Source organism: Lynx rufus, unplaced genomic scaffold, assembly GCF_022079265.1.
Source record: "Lynx rufus isolate CCGP_SWC_20201006 ecotype Redwood Valley unplaced genomic scaffold, mLynRuf1.p SCAF_27, whole genome shotgun sequence".
Classification (NCBI taxonomy): Eukaryota; Metazoa; Chordata; class Mammalia; order Carnivora; family Felidae; genus Lynx; species Lynx rufus.
The window spans coordinates 4,156,887-4,172,524 of NW_025814842.1; the positions used below are offsets into that span (position 1 = coordinate 4,156,887).

Sequence of the window (15,638 nt, forward strand, 5' to 3'; positions counted from 1 at the left end):
GAGCACACGGCCGGTGCAGGCGGTCATTGCCCCGGATGGAGCAGCGTCACCCCACTAGGAATTTCATGACCCGCCATGTGTCTTGGTGCAGGCAGGGGTGCGGACGGCCCTGGTGACGGGGGAGGGGGGGCTCATTGGGAAGAGTCATCAGGAGACGGAAGCAAGATGCAGAGAAAAAAGCCAAGGCCAAATAAATAAACAAAATCCTCAAATATGAAGCTATACGTTCCTATATCTAAACATCTATCAATATCTCCCAGAGTAGGGGCGCCCGGGGGGCTCGGCCGGTTCAGTTCTCCGACTCTGGCTCAGGTCACGATCGCACGGTTCGTGGTTTTGAGCCCCGCGTCGGGCCCTGTGCGGACGGCTCAGAGCCTGGAGCCTGCTTCCGATTCTGCGTCTCCCTCTCTCCGCCCCTGCCCCCCACTCACACTCTGTCTGTCTGTCTGTCTCTCTCTCAAAAATAAGTCAACGTTAAAAAAATTAGAAAGAAAACATTAAAGCATGGCGAATCTGGGGCGCCCGGGCGGCTCAGCCGGTTAAGCGTCTGACTTTGGCTCAGCTCATGATCTCACGGTTCGTGGGTTCGAACCCCACGTCAAGCTTTTCACTGACAGCACGAGAGCCCACTGTGGATCCTCTGTCCCCCTGTCTGTCCCTCCCCCGCTCACACTCTCTCTCTCTCTCTCTCAAAAGTACATAAACAGTAAAATGAATAAACAAATAAACACTAAAAACCCATTAAAGTAGAGAGAGCCTGCTCGTGCTGTCCTCTGCTGACACAGAAATCAGGCTCCATCCATTCCCCTCCCCCACCGCTGCTTTTGGAGGGGCGCTGGGTATTTTCTTTCTGATTTTTGTTCTTGCTGTGCTTCTGTAAAACCTTTTATTATGGAAATGTCCAAACGTCTATGGAAGTAGAGATGCTCACACAGGAAACCCCACGCATCCACCACCCTCTCGGGAAGATCTTAAAGCAAACCCCAGGCGGCTCTGTCATTTCGCCGGCAGAACTTCTGGGGAGTGCTTCCGGAGGGTGAGGACAGCGCGTTCTGGTTTTTGCCTAAGCCGTGCCACGAATAGCCCCATCTGCGATTTCATGAGACGCTCTGCAGGTTATGATTCCCGTTCACAGGTGCGGCACCAGAATAAGTCTTTCACGCAAGGTCCCGTGGCAAGGATGTGTCAAAGCCAGGACCCAGGGGACTCCAGCGTCCCCTCGACTTTTGTGCCAGGTGTCACTTCAGAAAGCCTCTGCTCCTCCGTGGTGGGAGCAGGGAGCCCCGGGGCTGCAGGGCTGGAGACAAGGGGTCTGGGTCTCTGTGGCTCAGGACCCTCACCTGGAGGACCGGGGCCCTCACCTCGGAGCTGGAGAGCTGGGCGGCCCTTCCCGGTGGCCTCATTTCCCTCCCCGGACCAGGCAGGCGGCAAGAGGTGGCCAGCCCGGGGGCAGCTTGGTCCAGGTCCCGCCAAGCACTCCGTTCACCCCGTGCCGTGCCCTCCTTCCAGGGCAGCTCAGGTGACGCCTGGGCTCCCGTGGGACCCTGGGACACAGTGACCGTGTTCCTGTCCTTCCCCAGAGGGACCCGAGGCGGGGTCTGCAGACAGCACCCTGTGACCATGCTGGACGTAGAGGTGCCCAACGTAACTGAGCCCTGGGAAAGGCCAGCGGAGGGAACGCGGGGTGGGTGCAGAGCAGCGGACGACTTTTGAAAATGCTAACCGCATCTGAGATTTTGTTCCTGTATTGGCTTCCCCGAAATCATTATTAATAATAATGTGTATATGTATTTATGTTTAAAGTTTATTTATTTTGAGAGAGAGAGAAAGCGTGAGTGGGGGAGAGGCAGAGAGAGTGGGAGAGAGAGAGAATCCCAAGCAGGCTCCACACTGTCAGCTTGGAGCCCGATGTGGGACTAGAACCCACAAACTGTGAGATTATGACCTGAGCTGAAGTCAGATGCTTAACCGACTGAACCACCCAAACCCCCCAATAATATATATATATATATATTTAAAACCAAGAAGTTTCCGGGGAGCCTGGCTGGCTCAGTCGGAAAAGCATGCGACTCTTGACCCCGGGACCATGAGTTCGAGCCCCATGTTGGGTGCGGAGATTGCTTACTTATAAATAAACAAATTATTTATATAAAAAAGAGGCTTCCCACTCACCCCATCCGGGGATCTATGGTCATGAGATTCACGCATGGGGTCGCTTGCTCTGTCCACAGGACACCCTCTTTTCCTGTCGGCTGCTGTGGGCCACGGCTCTCTCACTCCCAATCTCCACCCAAGCCAGTCCAGGGCAAATACATGTCACCCACATCGGCCTTGGACAGAGGACGGAGTGAGCTCCCCACTACCAGAGGCATTCAAGGCAAGGCTGGACAGCCTTCATTTTTTTACATGGTGCACGGGCCACGGCTGGGCAGGGAGATGCACAAAAACATGTTGGTTTGTGGTTGAGGGTTTCACTATTGGGAGGGGGTTCTGGCCAAAGTAGGGCATCAACGGCAACAATCCAAATGTCCATCCATATGACACCAGTTAAACAAATATGGCGCATCCCGCCAGGGAATGTTATACAACCGTGAAAAAGAACAAGGAAGCCACTTTTGTACTGAAGCGGAAACCGTGTTAAGATACACCAAGCAAGGAGCACCTGGGTGGCTCAGTTAGCAGAGCATGTGACTTGATCTCAGGGCCCTGAGTTTGAGTCCCATAAAAAAAAGATACATCAAGTAATCAAAGGGTTGAAAATAATGGAGAGAAGAATACAAACTCACGTTCGCTGGTCTTTGCGTAAAGAAAGGAAAACACAAGACCCCAATCTCACCGCACTTGTGGAGCTGATGGGGTGGAAACCGGGATGGGAACAAAGCCCGGGTTGCGTTTTTGAATATTTGAACCCTGGGAAGGCATCACCTATTCAGACAAAAACTTAAATACTGGTAATTTAGGTCCACATCCTTTGAAATTCTTCGTATGCTGACCCCAGCTGACCTCGCCCCCCAAGTCCTAGGACTCAGCCGCTTTTCCACAACACTGCAGGATCGATTGTGTTCACTAGACTGAGACGGTCCTTGTCCTGTGGGGACATCTCAGGTGTCCTTTTCTGGTCCTCCCCCATCCCCCGCCCTTTGCAAAATTGCACGTTCATTTATTCCACAAATAGGCACGAGCCTCCGTGTTCCTGGCTGATGGATCCTAAAAGGCTCACACAGACTCCACCTTTGCTTGACTACAGGAGTTCTTGGGGGTTCCTGGGGACCCTGGGGGCCCGAGGGGACCCGTCTGTGTCCCCAGGATCCTCCTGTCAATGTCGTTAGTGACTAATAAAACAGCTGGCGTTTGTTGAACACTGACCACACGCCAGGGAGAGTTTCTCAGCAACTGTCCTGGGGCGGGCACTGTCACCATGCCCCTTACAGGATGGCAAAGCCGAGAGCCAGGGATGTGCGTTTGAACCCAGGCTCCCACCATATCTATCTGGACTCACCAGTCTTTCTAGCCCTCAAGAGCGTCACCTGGGAAGGCCTGGACCCCGCTCCCACCTCTGGCCTGATCGAGAGGCAGGAACCCCCAACCGCCGACCCCCTCCTGGCCTCTGGGCTGCAAAGCTGTGGGAAGGGGCCTTGGGGCCGGAGAGGGGAGCTGCACACAGGGGGGAGGTGTTGCGGGGCCTGATCCCCGTGGGGGGGTCTCAGCACTCCAGCACCACTGCCGGCATGAGGTCGGGCACCCCACAGCCTTCTGTAAATGTTGCAGCTCTCTCCCCGCCTCTCCTCGGAGCCTTGGAAGTTGGCCAGAGATCTGGGGTCTTTCTAGTTAAATGGAGGGCTTCCTGGGGACTGGAATGGGTCCTCAGGGAGGGCCAGGGCCAGTGTCTGAGCTCCATGCCCCCAGGGACTCTCAGACCGGCCTGAGATGGGGGGTCTGTATCTCTCCTACAAGAAGGAAACTGAGGCTCTGAGAGGTTAAGTAACTTGCCTAAAGTCACATAGCCAGTGAGACCCTGGGTTTCGAGCCTAACAGACAGCCTCGCAATGAGAAATTTTGGATGTTCCGGCTCTTGAGGAATGGGTTTTGTGGGAGGGGAGGCTATGGTCACTGTCAGTAAACCCATTTGAGCCGCAGTGGTGAGAAGGGGACCCCATCTTCCCCTGGAAGATAAAATATCCCCGGAGGAGTTTGCCTGGGTCGGGGCGGGGGGGGGGGGGGCACAGTGCAGACCAACCAGTAGGAGCTAGTTCAGTGCTCTCTGCCTTTGGCCTCGGGACCTTGTGGGCAGCCTGTGGTCATGCTGGCATTCCAGGGGCTCGCTTGGCATGTGGGGAATGTCCCAGCAAAAGTCCTAGCCTTAGAAAAGGGAAGTGTTCCTAGAAGGGGGAGGAAGTAGGAGGGCGGTGGGTGTCGGCAGGGAATGTCCCCTTTGAGGGAGGAGGGCAGAGAGCTGGGGTCCTGAAGGAGGAGGGCTACTCTACCTTCCAAACCCCTTCCCAGGGTGCCCAGCTCAGCCACCTACGAAGTGGGAGCCTGGGGGTAGAAAGTGAACGGCCGGGTGGTCCCGGGGGCGCCCACCTGGATTCCACCCCTCAGGCTGCATCCCACCTCCGACCAGCCCGGAAAAGGGTACACTGATCCTGCACTGCTCACCCCACTGCCTGGAAGACCAGCACCCCGAGGCTCCTGCAGCCCCAGAATGGGAACAGCGGTCACTCGTCTCTGCCACCAGCTGAAAGGGCTATTTTGGGCTAGCAGGGCTGGGTGCTTGGGCCACCGGGAGGGTCTGGGCGGCCTTCAGGGCAGAGTCTTGCAAGACCTGAGTTGGGGTTGTTGGGGTGTGCCCCCACCCCTCTTCGGCCCACTGGCCCTCTTGGGGGGATGTGGGGGCGTCTCCCTCCTTTAGAGCTCTGCTCTAAGGCCACCTCCTCCGAGCAGCCTCCAGACCGCCTCCACCCAGTACTGATGTGTTCTGTGGCCTCTGCGGTCTCTGTCACAACCTCAAACCCGGCCCGTCCTTCCTCCCATCTAGGCTTGGGATGGAGGCGGGGTGGGGGTGGGGGTGGGGGTGGGGGCTTCGAGGGGTCCCGACCTCTGGGTAGATCCTCAGGCTGCGGCACTGCGGGGGTGGGACCCTGGCACTGGGGGGAGCGAGCCGAAGCGGGGGCGCAGCAGAGGCCTGCCGTGCAGGAGGAGAGGGGACGCCGAGCCTGCCAACCGCGCCCCTCCGCGCGCTCCCTGCGCCCCCTCCCCGCGCCGAACCCCGGGGCGGGCCGGGGGCGGGGCCTCGCGGCGCTGACGTCACCCCGCCTAGAAAGGGGCTCGCGCGCCGCGGGCCGGCTTTGTGGAGCGCTGCGCAGGGTGCGCGCCGGGCCGCGGCCGTGAACAAAGGAGCAGGGCGCCGCCGCGGGGACCCGCCACCGACCTCCCGGGCCGCGCCAGGGCCCTCCCGCCCGCCGCCACCATGACCGCCAACGGCACTGCCGAGGCGGTGCAGATCCAGTTCGGCCTCATCAACTGCGGCAACAAGTACCTGACGGCCGAGGCGTTCGGGTTCAAGGTGAACGCGTCGGCCAGCAGCCTGAAGAAGAAGCAGATCTGGACGCTGGAGCAGCCGCCCGACGAGGCGGGCAGCGCGGCCGTGTGCCTGCGCAGCCACCTGGGCCGCTACCTGGCGGCGGACAAGGACGGCAATGTGACCTGCGAGCGCGAGGTGCCGGGCCCCGACTGCCGCTTTCTCATCGTGGCTCACGACGACGGCCGCTGGTCGCTGCAGTCCGAGGTGCACCGGCGTTACTTCGGCGGCACCGAGGACCGCCTGTCGTGCTTCGCGCAGACCGTGTCGCCGGCCGAGAAGTGGAGCGTGCACATCGCCATGCACCCGCAGGTCAACATCTATAGCCTGACCCGCAAGCGCTACGCGCACCTGAGCGCGCGGCCGGCCGACGAGATCGCCGTGGACCGCGACGTGCCCTGGGGCGTCGACTCGCTCATCACGCTGGCCTTCCAGGACCAGCGCTACAGCGTGCAGACGGCCGACCACCGCTTCCTGCGCCACGACGGGCGCCTGGTGGCGCGCCCCGAGCCCGCCACCGGCTACACGCTCGAGTTCCGCTCCGGCAAGGTGGCCTTCCGCGACTGCGAGGGCCGCTACCTGGCGCCGTCGGGGCCCAGCGGCACGCTCAAGGCGGGCAAGGCCACCAAGGTGGGCAAGGACGAGCTCTTCGCCCTGGAGCAGAGCTGCGCCCAGGTCGTGCTGCAGGCGGCCAACGAGAGGAACGTGTCCACGCGCCAGGGTGAGTGGGGACGCCGCCCCCCTCCTCTCCCGGTCGGTGCACAAAGCGCACGCCACCCCCGTACCTCCAGCCTCCCGCCCTTTCTCGCCCGCGGCGCTGCTGTAATCCCCAGCGACGTCCGGTGCGCCCCCGCTAGGCGCGCCGGCCACCCCGCCTCGTCGCGGGACGTGCGCTCGGGCCCGGAGGAGGGGGCGAGGGGTGGGGCTTTGCCCATCCTTGCGCGGCGCCGCACACCCCCGCCCCGCGTCGGGGTTGGGGCTCCCCGGGCCCCACGCAGGCGCCGCCCTACGGGCCACCCTCCGACCCCCCACCCCCACCCCCACCCCCACCCCCAGCCCCAGGCCTGGAACTCCCCACGCGCGCTGATCCCGCGGATCGCCCTGCCCAGCCCAGCCCTGGGGGGCAACGCCCATCCCCCCTTTCCTCGTGCCCCTCCCTGGTCAGCTCGAGGGCGAAGACGAGGGTAGCTACACGCTCGGGGCACACCCCCACCCCCCACGGCCCTCGCAGCGCAGGCGGGATGGGGGAGCCTTTGATCTCCGCAGGGTGCGCCGCCACCTTCCAGCCCTCCAGGCCTTTCTCCACCCCCACTCGCAGCCTCGAGGGGTCGGCCTCTGCTGGGGGGTGCGCCCCTTGTGTCTGCCCTTCCCCCCCCAGCCCCTCCTCCCGCGTCTGCCCCGCGCTCCAGGCCGCGGCCTTTGTGAGCAGGGGGGCGGGCTCCTCCAGAGGGCCCTCCCTCGCCCCCTTTGTCCTGCTCGGTCTCCGCAGATGGGAAAACCAGATGCGGAGGGGCGGGGGAGGGGATCGGTTTTCTGCGGGTCCCCCCTTGCTGAGGACCCCCCCCGCGCCGCCCCCGGTTCTAGTGCCCGGGTCCGGAGCCTCTCCTGGAGGCGGCCTCCCTCCTTGCGCCCCGGTCCCGGGACGGCGTGGCGCCGATGGCCCCCTGCCAGGCACCCACCCCGCCCTGCGCCCGCCGCGCGTCTCGGGTCTGGTGCGCTCTGCGCTGCGGGCGTTCGAGGGCGGACTTAACGTGAGCCGAGAGACCCCAGCCTGGCTCCCTCGGGAGGCCCCCCTACCCTCGAATGAACCCATCCCCAAGTGTCCCGCCTGGAACAATTGGCTGCAACTCGATGCGTCCTTTCCCGGGCCTCCCGCTGGCCTGGCCATTTCCTACCGGCCTGCGCGCCAGAAATGAGCCCCCCTCTTCCCTCCTTAGATTCTCCCCCTGGGCGGTTTCTCTTCCTTCTGACGCCCTCGTCCCTCCTTTGGCAAGGAAGACAGTTGGTTCTCTGCAGCCAGAGGCCCCACTGGACGGACCTGTCGGGGGCTGGCTCTGCCGAGTGGGAAGTTGGAGCCCAGACTCTGGAGATGGCTGGATGGGAGCCCGATCGGTGGCCTCCTCCTGGTAGAGTGGCCTTCCCGGACTTTCTCCTGATAGCCAGCCTCCTGACTGTGGGCTGGGACTGGGGAGAGGGGCTTGCAGCCCCTTGTCAGTGGGGTAGAGGCCGGGAAGGGGAAATGGCTGTTTTGTGCCTGAGTTTGCTTGATTTGGGCAGTAATATTTCAAGGGGACAGATGAGCGGGTTTGGCCCAGAGAGGTGAAGCCATTTGCCCAAGGTCACACAGCAAGTTAGCAGCTTGCAGAACTGGGTCAGTCTGACTACAGAATAGGTGCTTTTCGGGACCCCCTGATACCTCCCAGCCTCCAGGGCACAATGGGCCTCCCCTTTCTGGTCTCACACAGCGTAGGTAGGGCAGGACTCCTCACCCCTTCAGCAGATCTTGAGGCCCTACCAGGTGAGACATGCTGAGGCCTGAGTGGTGAACAGATGAGTGCGTGTGTCCGGACCCTTCCCTGTTGTGGCTAATGTTCTTGTTGGGACATGAGCAGCATCCCAGAGGTGTCAGGCAAAGGCCTGGGGGTCCAGAAAGTATATCAGGATCCCAGATTAGATGGGGGAGGGCGGGGGTGGTGGTGGTGGTGGTGGTGACTTCTGAAGAGGACAATTGAGCTGACCTGAAACATGAATACAAGGTTGTGTGGATCAGGTGTGTGGAACAGTGGTGCCAGCAGGAGGCACAGCTGGTGCAAAGGCCCTGAGGCAGGAAGGAGCAGAAAGCCCAGTATGTCTGGGAAGGAGGTTGTGAGGTTGGTAGGTGGGACTGAAACAGCTGGTGGGGGCCACCATGAGGAAGACCTGGAGGAGCAGGTGGCCCTGGCCCTTGCCCTTGCCCTTGCCCTCGCCCTCGGGGTCGGGAAGAGCTGAGCGAGCCTGGGCAGATGCCCTCTCCTCTTTATTAAGCTTGCTGGCAGCGTTCGGGTGTGATTCAGGCTGATGGGGCAAGGGGAGCCGGAAATTGGGCCAGTAGAAGTGTTGGCTCATCTGTGAGTTTAAAGGTGCATAGAGTTGGGGGAGGGGTCTTTGGGGGCTGACATTGGGGCTCTTTTGGCCTCAGATCTTGGGGTCCTCCTCTTGTTCTCGTGTTAGCTGACCCCGGGGCTTCCCGGTGGGATAGAGGGTGACCGGAGGACCCGCAGCCCTTTGGGGGTGGGGGGCGTGTCTGCGGAGGCCATTTTGGACAGGCCTGCGTGGCAAGGAGGCGGTGTCTGTGCTTCTGACACATGCTGGGAAAAGCCAGCCAGGAAGGAGGAGGATCCGCGGCTTAGCCGGCAGGGGGGATGTGAATCATGTCCACCGGCTTGCACGGGCCTGGCCTGGTGGGGGTGGGGTGCTCCCTGCTGAGGCTGCAGCCTGCTCTCTGACCTCAGTTTCCCCACCTGCTTGGGCTGCCCCAGGGTAATCCTTTGAGCCAGGCTTTGTTTCTGGGAGGGGGCCGTCTCGGCTACCAGGGAGTGGGGTCCTCTGCCTGAGGACCGATGTGACAGGCAGATGGCCTGTGTCCGTCCCAGGTGCTCAGAAATGGTGTAGCTGTGACCACGTCCCAGGTGAGGAGCTGGCTTGGGTGGGGCTGGAGGTGGGCAGGGTCTCTGGGGGAGCAGCACGTCACTCCCAGTGGGCTCTCCTGCCGTGCTCCTTAGAAATCTCACCTGCCCCCGACGCCAGCCACACCCTGGGCTGTGCCTCACCGAGGTCCCCCCTTGGTCTCACAGCTCCTTGCCTCTGGCCAGCTGTGCCCTGGGGATGCGTGCTCAGGAAGTGCCCTGTCCCAGCCACTCAGGGGCACTCAAAAGGCAAGGCTGGCTGGCTGGCTGGCTGAGAAGGGGCTGGCCGGGTTGGGCTTTGCAGGATGTGTAAGAGCTCTCCTGAAGAGGCGGGACATGTGAGGTAATTCAGGCCGTGGTTCTTGTGCAGGGACGGAGTTAGGATCTGAAGGGGTCAGGTGGTGGTAAGAGTGACCGGAAGGTGGGGCGGGGGGGGGGGAGCGGAGGCCGCAGATGCTTCCCAGTCCCCTCCCCTAACCTGAATGGGGTGCTGGGGAGTGTCCACTTTGGACAGGCCAGGCGAATTTGGGGACTGCTAAGGCTGCGGGGGGTGGGGTGCCCTCTCTGAGCTACCTTAGAGAATGGCTCGGAGGCTGGAGACAGGGAAAGCCACGAGGCAGAGGGCCGGGCAGGGCTGGGGGAGGCAGGAGATGTGCTTCTTTGAGCCCCCACATCTGCCTCCCCGGGGCTCCTGCGGGTCTGTGACTCGGGTTTTCTGTGGTGCTGCTGCTGCTGCTGTTGATGAAAAGAAAAATCCCGAAGAAAACCCTGTTCCCATAGTAACCCAGCTCTAATTAGAGACTCCAAGGCCAAGCGGGGCCTTTCCCGTCTGGGCAGGGCCTCGGAGCCAGGAGGGGCCCCGCTGGATGTTGGGGAGACGAATCCCTCCCCCACCCCTTCCTTTTGGGGTTGGAGGACCTGCTGTCTACCTGGCACCAGGCCCCTGAATTCTTCCAACCTCCTGGCAGGAGGGAGGGACCCTCTTGGCAGACAGAGGGAGACCGAGGCTGAGTGAGGGGAGGGCACTTATTACCCCAGGGTGCCTGGCCCCCACTTTGGGTGGCTCCCCTGCTGGCCTAGGCCCTTCCAGGACTGCACACAGCCAGCTGATGGGGTCTCAGTAACCCAGTGGCCGGTGGCAGCTGTGTGCCCCTGGGCAGCGACGACCCGGCGGAGCCTCCCGACTTCTGCGTTATCTCCCGAAGGCTGGCAAGTGCCTCGTTTATCTGCAAGGCTGTATTAAGATGAGCCCTTTGAACCAGCAGATTTGACTTCTAACCCAGGTCCCTTCCCTGCTCCCTTCTGCCCCTCTTTCTGGGGATCTCCCTCTGTCTTTCCTGCTGTTGGAGTGTGCCTGGAGGGCTTTTACTCTCCTCTGTTCCCTCCTTCCGGTCAGCCAGCCAGCGCAGGTACCCTGGGCAGGTGGCCGGGGCGGGCTCACAGGGCCCCTTCTGCAGCAGTGGGGGTGGGGCAGGTCGGCCCGCTTTCGGGGACTGCAGCCCCAAGTGGTGCTCCTCCCCTGAGTGGCCCTAGGACGGTCCCATTCTTGGTGGCCCGGCTACCCAGGGGGCCCAGTCCCTGCTGACCCTTATCCTCACCCAGTGCTTCACTGGGGGTGTGATGGTGGATGGGGCTCATTACCTGCCTCGCGGCCGTCAGCACATCCCCAGCATCAGGGCCCTGTGGGCCCGGGGGGCCTGGAGGGTGGAGCCCAAGGGGTTCCAAGAGGATCTATTTCAGGGCCCTGGGTCCGCCAGGCCACACAGAGGGCATGGCTGGAGGCCCGTTTGCCCCCTTCCCCTCCTCAGGGTCACCAGGACTCAATATTCTCCCTCTGGGTGACGTTGGGCAAGGACATACCACCTCTGTGCCTCAGTCTCCCTCTTTGGGGAGGTGAAGGTCCCTGCCCCCTGGTGCTGATGTGGGTTAAGACAGGCTCACACCCTGGGCACCTGGGGGGGCTCAGTGGGTTAAGCGTCCGACCTCGGCTCAGGTCACGACCTCACCGTTCCTGGGTTTGAGCCCCGCTTCGGATTCTGTGTCGCCCTCGTTCTCTGCCCCTCCCCCATTCGTGCTCTGTCTGTGTCTCTCTCTCTTTCAAAAATAAATAAACGCTAAAAAAAGAAAATAGGCTCACACCCTTCAGGCCCTCCACTTGGTGGTGGAGAGAGCTAAGGGTGGGTCCCGGCCGGCGTGGGGGTGGGGGAACCGGGGCTCCGCCAGCCACCAGCCTCCATCTGCCCCTCTGAAGGGACAACTTACCGTCCACCAGTGTGGTCCCGTCTTCCCTAAGGTGTCGGGACCCAAACGGTGACCCACTTGCGAGCTCTGAGTCTGGGCACCAGCAGGTGGGGCAGATGTCTCTGCTGTTGGCGTCGTTCGAACCCAGGCGCTTGGGGAGTGTGAGTTCGTTCTATTGGGGCCGCATAGCCTGCTTCCGGGCTGCAGGGCTTGGGAGCACTGGAAGCTCCCTCTGGTCACATCAGGTGCTTTGGGGACAGGGACACGTGTGCAAAGATGCTGCTAGATCACCTGCAGGTCGAGATCGGTGGCAGGCGTGCACTGAGGTGGAGAAAATGCCTGTGTCTGCACAGGGGGGACAGGCAAGGAGGGTGAGTCCACCCGCCGTGCCGGTGCGGTCTGGGGACCGCGTGCGACTTCACTTTTACGAGTTTTGCAAGTTCTCTGAAAGGAACGTGAGGTCGAGGTCGCTCTTCTGTTTTCCTGTTAACTTGGACACATTCAGAGGCACCGGGAGGCCACGATGTATCGATTTCCCTCAGGTGCCACAGTCTGCCCTCTAGCTCCATCTGTCCCTCTATTCGTTGTTTTTGGTTGTAGGGAAAGCAAATCCCTGACCTCGGGGCATTTCGTCTCGAGGTTTTTGTGTCTGAAAAACGAGGCCATTTTCCTCCATAACCGCAATATGATGAACCGTAATTACTCCTTAATATTTAATCCTGGGCCGCGTTACGGTTCTCCCGACTGGCTCTAGAATGGCTTTTTGCAGATGGTTTGTCGGAAGGTATTACTTCTATAATCAGAGGACACGATGCCTAGACGGACGTGGCCGGCCTTGGGCCCTGCCTGGCCCCGCCTGGGGTCTTGGGTTCTGGCCTCTGCCGTCGAGTGTTGGTGTGTGAGGGCAGGGCTGTGGGTCAGCCCGAACTGGGGTCCCCGTGCCAGCCGGAAGCTCTCCCCGCAGGTATGGACTTGTCAGCCAATCAGGACGAGGAGACCGACCAGGAGACCTTCCAGCTGGAGATCGACCGCGACACCAAAAAGTGTGCCTTCCGCACGCACACGGGCAAGTACTGGACGCTGACGGCCACCGGGGGCGTGCAGTCCACTGCCTCCACCAAGTGAGTCCTCCCCGCCCCCCCCCCCCCCCAACCACCCCGCACCCAGACCGGCCCTCTCTGTTGGGACGGGGCCCGGGGACCCGGGGCGGCCTTGCCTGACCCTGCCCTGTCACCCCCAGGAACGCCAGCTGCTATTTTGACATCGAGTGGAGTGATCGGCGGATCACACTGCGTGCGTCCAATGGCAAGTTTGTGACGGCCAAGAAGAACGGGCAGCTGGCCGCCTCGGTGGAGACAGCAGGTAGGTAGTCCGTCCCTGGTTCCCCGGAGGGTCTGCCCACCTCCTAGTCACTCCCCGGCACCGCCCCCCCCCCAGGCCCGCCCCCTGCTGGGTCTCCCCCTAGGGCTGATTTGCCCGGTGACCCCAGAGTCCCGCCCTCCCTCTCTGAGCCACACCTGGATCATCCCAGCAACCCCCCCCCCGCCCGCCCCCACCATGAGGCTCACCGCCCTTCCCCCTTCCTGGGCCAGGGGACTCGGAGCTCTTCCTCATGAAACTCATCAACCGCCCCATCATCGTGTTCCGCGGGGAGCACGGCTTCATCGGCTGCCGCAAGGTCACGGGCACCCTGGATGCCAACCGCTCCAGCTACGACGTCTTCCAGCTGGAGTTCAGTGACGGGGCCTACAACATCAAAGGTGGGTTCTCCGGAGGCGGGGTGGCTCAGTGATTTGGCTCTGGGGACAGACATCCTGTGGCTGCCGGGCCCTTTCCCTCTTCTCTGTGTAGGAGGGGGGCTCCCTGGCTCCACCAGAGCGAGAGGCGGGGTTCTGGAAAGGGTGGGCCGGGAAGGTGTCGCACACCTGAGCTGTGGGACTTAAACCCCGGGTGGGGGGAAGGGGCGCGGACCCCTGTCCAGCAGCGGGGGGAGGGAGGCTTAGACACAGAGGTCACCCCAGTTCCGGAAGTGGTGATTGCCGTGTGGGGAGCTGGCCCAGCATGGGGCCTGATGGGCCTCGCCCCCACCCCCCACCCCAGACTCCACAGGCAAGTACTGGACAGTGGGCAGTGACTCCTCGGTCACCAGCAGCAGCGACACCCCCGTGGATTTCTTCTTCGAGTTCTGTGACTACAACAAGGTGGCCATCAAGGTGGGCGGGCGCTACCTGAAGGGGGACCACGCGGGGGTCCTGAAGGCCTGCGCCGAGACCATCGACCCCGCCACTCTGTGGGAGTACTAGCCTGCCGCCCAGCGCCCTGTCCCCGCCCTGCCCAGACCCTTCTGCTAATAACTCTCTTCTCCAGGCGGGCTCCGGTGTCGTGGCAAGTCCCTTGCCTTTCAAACTGGAAACCCAGAGAAAATGGTGCCCCCACCTGCTGCCCCGTGCCTGGTCCTTGGAGGGGATCTCAGACCCCTCTGCCCTCTCTCCTCTCTGCCATGGGCGAGGCTGGCACCCCTTTCTTCTGACCTCAGACGACTCTGAGCCTTATTTCCTCAAAGTGGCCAAGGAGGGCGGGGGGGGGGGCGCGGGGGGCGCTGGGAGGCCTTCCTGAGCCCCTGGGCCTGGCGGGGTGTGTAACTGGAATCTTCTGCCCCCTCCCAAGAGCCCCTCCCCACCCGCCCCTTCCCGGGAACTGGGCGCTTGCCCCAGCTTATCGGAGCCCCTGGTGCACCATCCCTGCGGCGGGGGGAGGCTGTGGGAGGGGGAGAGGGTGAAGGCAGCGTGTGCCGGCTGCTGGCCCCTCTGCACCCGCGGCCTGCCCGCCTGCCCACCGCTGTGGTCTGGGGCCCTGCCGTCTGTCTACTTTCACCCTGGCCTGACTGGAAGCAGAAAATGACCAAATCAGTATTTTTTTTTCTTTTTTTTTGAAACGAAACATTATTGCCAGAGGCGCCCAGGCAAGCCCGGTTGGCAGCCACGAGTGATCTTCAAGGGGTCTCGTGGGGGATCTTGAATCGGCATCTCCGGGCCTCGCAGCCCTACTGGCTTGCTAGTCGTGGGGGGCGGGGGGCAGGGTGCTTCCCTGAATCCCAAACCCGCCCCTACCTCCTCGGGGCCTCTTCCTGGCCCCCTCCCTCCTGCCCGCCCTGGCCTGTGTCCCCATCTGGTGGTGCTGAGTCCCTCACCGCCTCAGCCAGAGCCCCCGGTGTGATCGGTGCTCCCTGTCCGACTGGACTCCTTGGGTCTTGGGGTGGGATGAGGTTGGGCGGCACCCTCCATCGGGAGCCTCCCGGAGAGCCCCGAGGCCCTTGGCTCCCGGCCCTGCCCCCTGCCAGCCCCCCACCCCCGGTTCATCTCTGCCATGCATCTCACTCTGGGTGTCCTGGTCTTTTATTTTTTGTAAGTGTCATTTGTATAACTAAACGCCCATGATAGTAGCTTCAGACTGGAAAGCAAAATAAAATAATGCGTGTGCAGCCCTGAGCTGGCCCGTCTGTGTGTGTGTGTGTGTGTGTGTGTGTGTGTTGGGGGTGCAGGCGGGCGGGGCCCAGGGTCCGATGGGTGGTCTGAGCAGCCTGGCTGCCTCCAGGAGTGGAGGAGGGGGCCCTGTGAGGGATGGCCTCTTACCCCAGAGATCTGCCTGAGGCCACCAGGGTCCCAAGCAGGTAGCGGGAGCTCCTGGGTGGGGAGGTGGCTCAATCTGGTCCCACAGTTTCCTGCCTCCAGTATTTGTGAGGCCCGTTCCAGGCCTGCACTGTGAGTTGGGCCCGTGGGCTTAGGAGGTCGAGGTCAGGGTAACTAACACGAACCCATAGATCCAGCTTTCTTCTGCCTCTAGAGATGCCCTTGACTACAACTTGGAAGACTGGGGCCCTTGGCCGCCCTCTTCTACTGCATAGGCCTTTTGTGGATGCATCAACACCCCCAAACACTAGGCCTTGCAGAGGCTGGGATTGCGCGGTCCGACGGGCCTTCTGTGGACGGGCACAGAGACAGGTGCAGGTCCTGGGAGCAGGCCGCTGGATGGGCTAAGCTGGGGGGAGGGAGGCGCCAGGTTGGGTCCCTACATCAAAGCAGGCTCAGCCCTGGAAGTTGGGGGACACTTCTCCATCTGGCACACCAGAAGCTGAGGAAGTGTCCAGCCCTGAG

General features: G+C 62.1%; 1 protein-coding gene across 1 annotated transcript; it reads left to right on the top strand.

The window, feature by feature from the left end:
• The first annotated feature begins 5,411 nt into the window (after positions 1 to 5,411).
• On the top strand, positions 5,412 to 14,963 carry FSCN1 (fascin actin-bundling protein 1). The gene is made up of 5 exons (XM_047089323.1): positions 5,412 to 6,299; positions 12,449 to 12,605; positions 12,725 to 12,846; positions 13,077 to 13,244; positions 13,585 to 14,963. Exons 1-5 carry the CDS (start codon positions 5,468 to 5,470, stop codon positions 13,785 to 13,787), a joined length of 1,482 nt encoding a protein of 493 aa, XP_046945279.1. The 5' UTR covers positions 5,412 to 5,467; the 3' UTR covers positions 13,788 to 14,963.
• Positions 14,964 to 15,638: the final 675 nt, after the last annotated feature.